General features: G+C 39.0%; 1 protein-coding gene across 3 annotated transcripts in view; it reads left to right on the forward strand.

The window, feature by feature from the left end:
• LOC140941551 (atrial natriuretic peptide receptor 1-like) overlaps positions 1-10,000 on the forward strand; it is a 42,363-nt gene that overhangs the window by 28,896 nt on the left and 3,467 nt on the right. For all 3 annotated transcript variants that reach the window (XM_073390574.1, XM_073390571.1, XM_073390573.1), the window contains exons 8-21: positions 1,814-1,889; positions 2,073-2,181; positions 2,565-2,654; positions 3,166-3,243; positions 3,329-3,433; positions 4,034-4,105; positions 4,252-4,417; positions 4,913-5,062; positions 6,201-6,384; positions 6,894-7,034; positions 7,629-7,752; positions 8,211-8,279; positions 9,085-9,262; positions 9,688-9,786. In XM_073390574.1, coding sequence (XP_073246675.1) covers positions 1,814-1,889; positions 2,073-2,181; positions 2,565-2,654; positions 3,166-3,243; positions 3,329-3,433; positions 4,034-4,105; positions 4,252-4,417; positions 4,913-5,062; positions 6,201-6,384; positions 6,894-7,034; positions 7,629-7,752; positions 8,211-8,279; positions 9,085-9,262; positions 9,688-9,786 — 1,641 coding nt within the window. The remainder of the gene's footprint in view (positions 1-1,813; positions 1,890-2,072; positions 2,182-2,564; positions 2,655-3,165; positions 3,244-3,328; positions 3,434-4,033; positions 4,106-4,251; positions 4,418-4,912; positions 5,063-6,200; positions 6,385-6,893; positions 7,035-7,628; positions 7,753-8,210; positions 8,280-9,084; positions 9,263-9,687; positions 9,787-10,000) is intronic.

Below are 10,000 nucleotides of genomic sequence, written 5' to 3' on the forward strand. Positions count from 1 at the left end.
AATGCTTTCAAGGATATAAGTAATTCTGAATTTGGTGCAGTTAGTTTTATCAAGCAAGAAACGAAGAGGAAGACAAAAAGTCCTGAATAAAGCAGCTACAATAGTTCTAAATAAGGCTAGACACAAAATAGGAGACTCGAAGAGGAAGCTCACACATAGTTAGCAAGCCAGGTCCAGAAAGGGTCATGAAAAGCAAATGTTTAAAATTAGAGGCCCCTGATATGGCAAAAAAGAAACCTCTGCATAGTCTGCCAAGTAACGCTCAGTAATTTTTAAAGAAGTACAGTAGCCTTGCTGTGGAGGGGGGCCAGGATGATTATCTTTTCTCGATGAAAGCCCAAAATATATGTTTTTCAGATGCCTAATCTACACAAATATTGTTTGGGGGTTGAAATTTGTCGTGCGCACCAGGTGATAAAAAAGCTCAAAATGGATCATCTGTGGCCCGCTGTATCACACTCCATGCTGCAACAGCTATAGAATGTCATAAAAGTTACTGAAATTCTGAATACATGTACTCGATAGAGCAATAAACATCTTCTAGAAATAAAGTTTTGATCCAATCAAAAAGTTATAGCGCAGAAAATTAGAGGAATGAACTTTTGGGGCACCCTGTACGTGTAACGCGAATGTTATTTTATTTTTTATATGCGTGTTAGGGTTGGGAAGGGGGAAGGGGGGGTATTCTTCAAAAGTGAAAATGTAAATTTTTTTTTCTAAATATTCCACACATGGTTGGTTTAATTCTTTTAAACTAGTAATAGTTGACACTACAGCTGCCCCCGTTCTGTACATTGTCGGTCAATAGTATTCTTGCTGGTTGTGTAGCTCTTTGAAATATACCGATTCATAATGAAGATTTTCACACATATTCCATACAATAGGTGAGAAAAAGGATGGAAACGCAAGATTCCATGCACAGTTTCAGCTCGATTTACTCAGCTTTGATCAAAACATTCTCAGTTTCGAGAATAGTTTATTCTAAACCATACGAAAAGATTTAATTAGAAGTTGAATTTTTCGCTATTTCTCTTTCACTTTTTACATTCAGTTCATTTTATTCGCCGGAAAGTAAGCCTTAGAAATTAAAAGGACGTTTGATCGATTCACGCTCGCGCATTCTAGTCTTATTTGAAACTTTATAACGCAAGGACATCTGTGGGCAGGGGAAAAGTCAGCACAGAATTTGATTGTCGGCGAATTCATGTAATTGTCCATCAATCTGCTAGTGATAAGCTAGCCATTGTTCACTCGTCTTCCTTGTTTGGGGCTGAGTCTTATTCCGGTCAAAGAGAGAGAAAGAGTGTCTGGCAAGGTTTCCAATATAAATCAAAGATTTCTGAACTCGTGTCTGGCAAACCTCCAAGTGTTAAGATATACACAGTTAAACGCACCTTATAATCTCATCTGCGCTTAACGAGTGTCTTTTGGCCCATAACTTTCAAAACAGCTGCTCCACAGAATGTCACTGCGTACCGCAAAAGAGTATCGAAGTATGACTAGACAATAAATATCACAAAATCTACCTGAGCGGTCCCTTCGGAATTTTCTGTCTTTACGTCACCCTAACCATTTCGCACTTGCGGGCGCAAACAATAGAAACGTCATCATTACTTACCGATTCCTCGCGGCCCCTGTTCGAGCAAATCGAGATTTTTTCTATTATAGTGACTGTATATTTGAACTGTAAGTACTGTCCTTAATATACGCGCGAGTTACTAGGGTGCCTCCTCGGGATTTCGCCTCTGGGCGAAATCCCTGCGGGGGCAATAACTTTAAATTGATCAAATTTGACTTTTTCATTACTTTGCAGTTAAGATGGCGATAATTGCTGGAATATCAGGGTTTGCAGCCCTTCTGCTTTGTCTTTTCTGTGTAACCAGAATAAGGTTAGTTTGTTCGGCTGCTCTCTAAAGGTTAATCTTTTATTCTATATTGCAATGGCACTATACGCTCCCCCCGCGTGTGTACTCATGAAAGGTCCAAATAAATGGTTTTCTTTAATAAACTCAAGCTACTTTGAATTTAATTCTCTGAATTGACCTTACCGTACATTTGTTTTCTTTCTTCAGACAAATCAAATCGGAAAGAGAGCTGAAGAGTTTATTATGGAAAATAGATTATTCTGGAATTGTCCTTGCAAACTCAGACTACTTCGAATCAATGGATGATGATACGCTTGTAAGACTTTTTTTTTCAGTTCGTTTTATATCTGACCCAAAAAATAGGGATGAAAACATTTTAAAGAGTAAGGTAATTTCGTCATGTTGTTAGACGTTATACTTTTGATAGACCAATGCTGTTCTCGTTAAAAGTGATCCCTAAGAATATATGTCTTACAAATTAGCAGTCTTCGCTAAGTTACTTTCGTATATTTCACCCTTAAATGTTTCTATGACAGCAATAAAATGTTAAAAAAGGTTGTAACTTTATGATTTGATAACGCAGATATAAGAAGAAAACGTGAGGCCCCCTGTCATTATAATAGTAATAAAGGTTGTTCAAGATATGTGCATGGAGTTGGCTTGTAAGACTGATATCATTTTTCTTTTGTTTCTCTGTAGTCTTTCCAAGAGAACGAAAGCGACATTTTGCTCCAGTCCATCAGAAATGGTGAAAGTACTGGCGACTTAACTCGATTTGGGTTTTTCAAGGTACGAGTATTATAACTCAGTTCTGTTTCGCCCCATGTGAAGGAATTCAAGGCAGTCTTGGATTCTGGACTCCACGCCATGGATTGCGGATTCCAGGTACAGGAGTCCAGATCTTTTTCAGTGGAACTTGGATTCCAGTTGTTAGTGGGATTCCGGATTCCAAGGCCCAGGATTCCGGATTCAACAGGCAAACATTTCCAAGATTCTGGATTCCACATGCAAAAATTTCCAAGATTCCGGATTCCACCTGCAAAAATATTTCAAGATTCCGGATTCCAAAGGCAAAAATTTCCAAGATACCGGATTCCACATGCAAAAATTTCCAAGATTCCGGACTCCACACGCAAAAATTTCCAAGATTCCGGATTCCACAAGCAAAAATTTCCAAGATTCTGGAATCCGGACTCCCTTACATGGGGCGATCGGTTTTTATTAGATTATAATTGTCTCATTGAAGGATCGAAGTTAAAGCCACGCCAATCAGTTATCCTATTGTTTGTTTGTTTTCTAGGGGACTTCTGTGGTAGTTAAACAAGTTGGCACAAAAGCTGTAGATTTAACCCGTTCTGTGCTAGTGGAAATGAAACAGGTATCTGAAAAATAAATTTCGATTATGCGTGACCGTGACCGTAGTTTTTCAATTCAGCTTTGTTGCTTTGTTGTCTCAATCACAGATGCTTGATGTTCGACATGACAACCTTGCACACTTTATCGGAGCTACCATTGACCCTCCGAACATTTGCATTGTGACAGCATTTTACTCTCGTGGAAGCCTTCAAGTAAGTTTGACTTTATTATTATTATTATCATTGTCATTTGCAATCCTCGACTTGCTTGTTTAATCCCTGAAGCACCGGCTCCAAACCATGGACCTTGGGTACCAACGAGTTCACTTATTTGACATGAACCTTCCAAACCTTGGGCTGTTCCCAGAAAAGTCATTTTTTGGAGCTCGTACATCATCATCATCATTATCATCATCATCGTTGTCATCGTCGTCATCGTCACCATTACCGTCACCGTCATCGTCATCGTTATCGTCATCAACATAATTAACTTTCTTGTTATTATTATTATTATTATTTTATTATTGTTTCTTTATTCGTTGATTTAGCTATTTTAAAGTAACATTATTTCGATTCACTGAAGCTGATGTTTTCTAATTCTGCGTGTATGCTTAATGGTTCCTCTTAACATTACACTTCTTAGACTTCTTTTAATTATATATACATTTTTTTATACATTACACTCTTAACTAAAGCTATAAATACTGGAGGATGTTGATAATGATGTAACACTGTGATATACTTTCTACTCAACGTTGTCTATAAAATCATTTCAAAGATAATTATGTCTGATTTCTTCCTTTTCATTACAAGGAAATCTTGGCGAATAAAGATGTGAAATTGGACCACATGTTTATTTCTTCACTTGTCAATGATATAGTTAAGGTAACTTTGTAGTTTTCTGAAAGTGTTGCAAATAATTATAGTTAATGTTATTCCCGTCTTATGGCATGCATGATTTCAAAAAAATTTCATTGATCTTACCCGTTAAGTCATACATGTATGTATCTTACACACGTTATTTTTTGTAGGGTATGGCCCATCTTCACAGCTCGGACATCAAATCGCACGGGAATCTTAAATCTTCCAATTGTTTAGTGGATAGCCGCTGGGTACTAAAGATTGCTGACTACGGTCTACCAACAATTCGATCTAAGCTAAAGAAAAGTTACCTCTATACTGACTTGTATTATAAAGGTATTATAAAGGTATTTTGTCCGGCATGTGTTTGAGTTTTTGCATTCGAGTGCATCAGCCAGGGTGTTTCTTTTAATCAGCAGCGTGAAATGTATTCTCACCTTTTTACAGGGATGGGACATCAACCCAAAGCCCAACCCCCGACCTGGAGGCTCAGGCGTTGCAATTCGTTTGGCCCTTCACCCACTTAAAACCTTCCCTGTACGGTTGAACTACCAGGGACCGAGGTCCCAACTAGTATAGCTTTCAGGATCACCAAGGCGCGCAAACCTCCCCACCACGTTAAGGGCGAAACGCCTAGGAAAGATTGTGAGCCTTGTTTCGTGATTCTGTGTTTCGCAGTTTCAGAGGCTGAACAACAGACAGGTAGAGTCCTCAAAAAATACGTCATGGACATTTTTGCGATTAATTAATCCAAACGTTTAAGTAGTAATTAGATCTTCGCTTATAATTTCCTTTGAGAGAAAACCAGCTTTGGCCACTTTTTGTATTTAGAACTTTTATGGATGGCTCCAGAAATTCTTCGAATGAGCGACCGTCCAGTTAATGGAACACAGAAGGGAGACGTGTACAGTTTTGCTATTATTTTGCAAGAATTTCACACCAGAGAAGCACCCTACAGTGGCAGTTATCTACAGCCAAAAGGTAAAATTTTATCTGTAAATAATAGAATAAAGTTCCAAAGGCTAGTCAGAATATTTAGCAATTACTGGATGAGGCTGAGACGGTATGATGTGAAGAATTATGCAGGTCGAGAAGAATGTGATCTGCATAATTTACAAATCAAACCAAAGACGAATTATTTAATTGTTTCACTATTCTTTCAAAATATTTCAAACTTACAATATGCTTACCTAGATGATCTATGTAAGTTACCGTCTTTATAACTTTTACTTGCTCCTTGGCAGTCTCAGGATATGAAGGAGATATTCATTAAATGGCAGTTATCATTTGTCGAGTGGCACTGCATTGTCGAGTTTCCCTTCTTGTTATGTTTTTAGCAGCCGTTCTCCTACTTCTTTAGGTCAAAACGTGAGAAATCTTCTGCCATTTTATTCTCCAGTTCCACAAAGCAACTGAGTCACCGTACCTTCTGTTGTGCCTGTTTTCAAGTCAATTACTCGTTAAAGCGTTTGACCTGCTCCCGATCTTCTCGCGGTTGCGTCGCCAAAAAGACAAAGAAAGAAAGAAAAAACAAACAAACAGCAACAAAACAACAACAAAAACAACAACAACAACAAAAATAAAACAGTGGCATTTGCCAGCTAATACAGCCAGCTACACTGGCTTAAATAAGAGTTAAGCCAAATTTTTAGCAACGTCTTCCTGTCTAGGAACGTGTACCTGGAGCTTGTGAAACATTTTTCATCCTTTACTCCTCTGAGATGTACATGCCCCAAACAATCTCTAGGGAGGTAAATTATAACGTTATCATTGCTAAATGTGATTGATGCTAATCGCCATTCGAGGAGCAGGGCCTGGTTATAAATATGACATAAAATCTGCATATATATGGATTAGTTACACGATAACTGAGAAAATATTGTTGAGGGTAATGATGTGACATTAGATGAATATTATTGTTGAGGGTAACGACTCAACGGTTAATGTCCTATGGACATGGTAATGGGTTTTATTAATTAAACTCAACTGGACTTTTACTCACACGAGCTGGTGACAACGTTTAGTTCGCCTGCATGCCTATGGGTGCGTCTTCCACGCTTTCTTTAGGAAGACCAAAGTAGCTGATTCCTACATTCTCAATTCTTATTTCTTTTATTAGAAATCATAAAGCGCGTCAGTGAGTGCGAGGTGCCTCCGTTTCGCCCCACCGAAGTCTCCCTCATCCCTCAAGTGGAGGAGTTAAGAGAATTGATGAAATTTTGTTGGGAGGAAAAGCCTGAAGCACGTCCAGACTTTCACGAGATCAAGAAAACCATGCAGAGAATATTGATAAACAGTGGCATGTAAGAAAAGACAATTCCAATATTTCATTGTTCAGAATTATCCTGATACCAGAATTATATACCCAGCCAAGTGCAGGAATGGATCGATACCAATAAGCATTTCTCAGAGGATGACATTGTGGGCATTGCCCAAGACTGAGTCAGTTGAGACGATTTACAGTCGACTGCTCATCTGTCGACCGATGATAGTGATTATATACTCTTGACAATGCAAGTCTTGATTCGATTGCATGAGAAATCGATGATTTCAATACTGTCTCGACACTTAGGGCATATAACGCAGAGAGAGATGTTTTCACGCAGCATAAGAAAACGAAAAATAGGTCAGTCCTGGCAGATTAACGGTTTGGTTTCACCCTGTGTTGCACCGTCGACAAGCCCTGGTAACTCGTCTTGATCTTATGCCTAACCGTAAACGGTGGTGAATTTACAAACAGTTACAAAGTTAACCGACTTTCGATCTTAATAGAACTACTGCTTACTCATTCTCACCTCTATTCTATCCTTAGGAAAACAAATATATTTGACAATGTGGTGTATATGATGGAGAAATACGCAGATAATCTAGAGGACCTTGTGAGTGACAGAACCGCTCAGCTGGTAGAGGAGAAGAAAAAGACTGATGCATTGTTGGATAGAATATTACCAAGGTATAAGGTTTTACAATAATATCACATGGTAAAAGGTGACTTACTCAACAAAATTTTATGAGGGGAGACTCCATCCCATGGTCCAACCCCTTACCTTTTTATATACGTACCATTTGTGACAAGAAAAGTTACCCTTTGAATATATACCGTCTGTTGTCAAATGGTACTCCTTTTTACATACCTACCTAACTGCTCTAACTGACTCGTCAATTTAATATGAATAAAATTAGTCTCTAAAACAGGAAGTTATTCTTGCAATTTCCTCAGGCATAAGTTGCGTTATTTCGAAATACTTCAATTTAAAGCCTTACAAACTACCGATTGGAAATGACATATTACCCAACGTTTTCAATTACTTCATTTCGGGAAATCCCTACCCTTTCATACATAGCCTCCCCGATAGGCCATTATAGGGAGTACTCCCTTCCCCAGGAGGGAAAATTCTGTTCAGTTCCGCCTGAAAGTGTCCTGACGGAGGGCTTGAGCCCCCTCGCTTAGACGACTGTTTTATCCTATACACTGCGTCCTGCTCACTAAAGAAAATTCCTAAATTGTTTCTTGCACAAACGTTTAAGCCAATATTTTGTCTTTTAGACCTGTTGCAGAGCAGCTTAAAAGAGGTAAAGCAGTAGAAGCGGAAAGTTTTCATGAGGTTTCCATTTACTTCAGTGACATTGTTGGATTTACTGAGCTATCATCGTCAAGTACACCGATGCAGGTATCTTATACTTTAATTAGAAATTTTCTCTTAGGATTTTGTCGTTAAAAAGGATGTAGGTGTTTCCTAGTCATCTTGCGAATAAAAGACTGGCCAAATTCCAGGCCCAGAAGAAAAAAAAAATACGGTAATGACAAGGCCAAAATAAAGAGCAACAAGCAGTCTGTGTTCCATTCTGGAAATCGGCCCATGAAAGGGAATCCAAGACAGTCTTGGATTCTGGATTTCACTTTAGGGATTCCGGATTCTAGTTACTAGATTCCAATCGTTAGTGGGATTCTGCATGGATTCCTTGGGCTGTATTCCGAATTCCAGTGCCCAGGTTTCCAGATTCCACGAGAAGAATTTTCCAGATTCCGAAATCCGGATTCCCTTACACTGAGGGCGACTGGAAAACATTGAAGAAATTTATTTGAACTTTGAACAAATGCAACCGAGCTCGTTTTTCTTTCTTTTAGGTTGTAACATTTTTAAATGACCTCTATACGCTATTTGATGACATCATAAGTGCATTTGACGTTTATAAGGTATGTTGCTTTCTAACACCAACAGGGGTGAAGGTAGTGAGAAAGTACTCCTATGCTTGCAATGACCCGAGCTTCGATGCCAGTACATTTGGTCGGAGAAATGGGACACGAAGCCCCTCAGATTTTTACACTCATTTTGAATCTGTTTTGGTTAACTGTGTAGGAAAAGTGCCGGATGAGCTAAAGACTTAATAGTCTCCCTCGCAGCCGTTTTTTGGAAGTCACGCAACGTTCTTTTGGGGGAGCGTTGCGTGACATCCAAAAAACGGCTGCGAAGGAGACTAAAGACTCAAAAGCCTCACACCGAATTTATACCAGGCAAACTTTTGCTTCAATGGATATAGAGCGTTTTCAGTCATGTGACCAGCATTTATACAAATTTATGGGAACAGAAGAAATTGTTTACATAAGAAAAGAGTTGAACTCCCACAGGATTTGTTTGGAACACCAAAAAAACAAAAAAACAAAATGGGCCTGGGTCGTATTTTAGAAGGATCTATATGGAGTCATCGGAGCATAACAGTACTAATATCTCCCCGCCGATTTTGCTTTAACAGGCTCATTTTTGGCAAGTAAAAATATTTTGTTGCTCTTTCTGGATGTGCCAACCTATCCCATAATTACACAGATTTGAAATTTTTTGGCGTCACACTTCTCTTCTCTATAACGTGTTTCAGTGAGAAAATTAAGTTGACAAATCATCAGACGGATCTAAAACAGCCATCTTTTGGTACAACCAAACCATGTGAAGTTAAAATTAACTAATGCTAATGTATGTTAATGTAGAATTGGCTTTTTCTGTCAGGTTGAGACAATAGGAGACGCTTACATGGTAGTATCTGGCCTTCCAATAAGAAATGGTCACAACCACGCTGCGGAAATAGCAGGAATGGCGCTTCATTTAATTGAAGGAGTAAAGAAGGATTTTACAATTCGTCACAAACCTGACCATAAAATCGAACTGCGTGTTGGTATACACAGTGGTAAGTCCGCGAAGCAAGGCATTATACATAGTGCAGTGTATGAGTAGTGTTAAACTCGGTCCTTCCTCGTCGGCTTGTGTCGTCCTCGTTTTTTCGGCCCCTCCGTGGTCTCCTTTCTCTTTTCTATATCGTCGACTAAAGAAAATAGTTCTTTTGCTTTTATTACCTGGTTTACATAATAACCAGGCTTACCAGGAATACCCAGGTTAACCAGGGTTTTTGCACAGATGGTTAACTGGCCGGGTAAGCCCGGTTTGACAACCAAGAAAGCCTCGTTGTTTGAACCAGGCTTGCACCCTGGTTAACCCAAGCTTTTGGTGCACGGGAAGCCTCTATAAGTAAAAAATTACCCACAGAAATACTCCAGAGATTACCTTATTCGCTCAAGCGTAGCTCTAGTCATTTTTTGTTTACGTTCTTTCTAGGCCCTGTAGTGGCTGGTGTGGTGGGTAACACGATGCCACGTTACTGTTTATTTGGTGATACAGTGAACACAGCGTCTAGAATGGAATCAACTGGGGAAGGTAAGAAATCGTTTCACATTGACAACTTTTTAAAGGGCTAAGTTATGCGCAATATGCTAGCTAATCGTAATAAAAAAGACAAAAAGGACAGAAAAGAAGCCAAAAAATAAAATGGAACAGGACTAGACTGCAAAACAACCCAATTTTTTGCGTTAGTCATTGGCCATTTTGAGGTCACGTGGGACTGAGCCGGTGAATGTCACATTGCATTATG

The sequence above is a fragment of the Porites lutea genome, chromosome 6, assembly GCF_958299795.1.
Source record: "Porites lutea chromosome 6, jaPorLute2.1, whole genome shotgun sequence".
Taxonomy (NCBI): Eukaryota; Metazoa; Cnidaria; class Anthozoa; order Scleractinia; family Poritidae; genus Porites; species Porites lutea.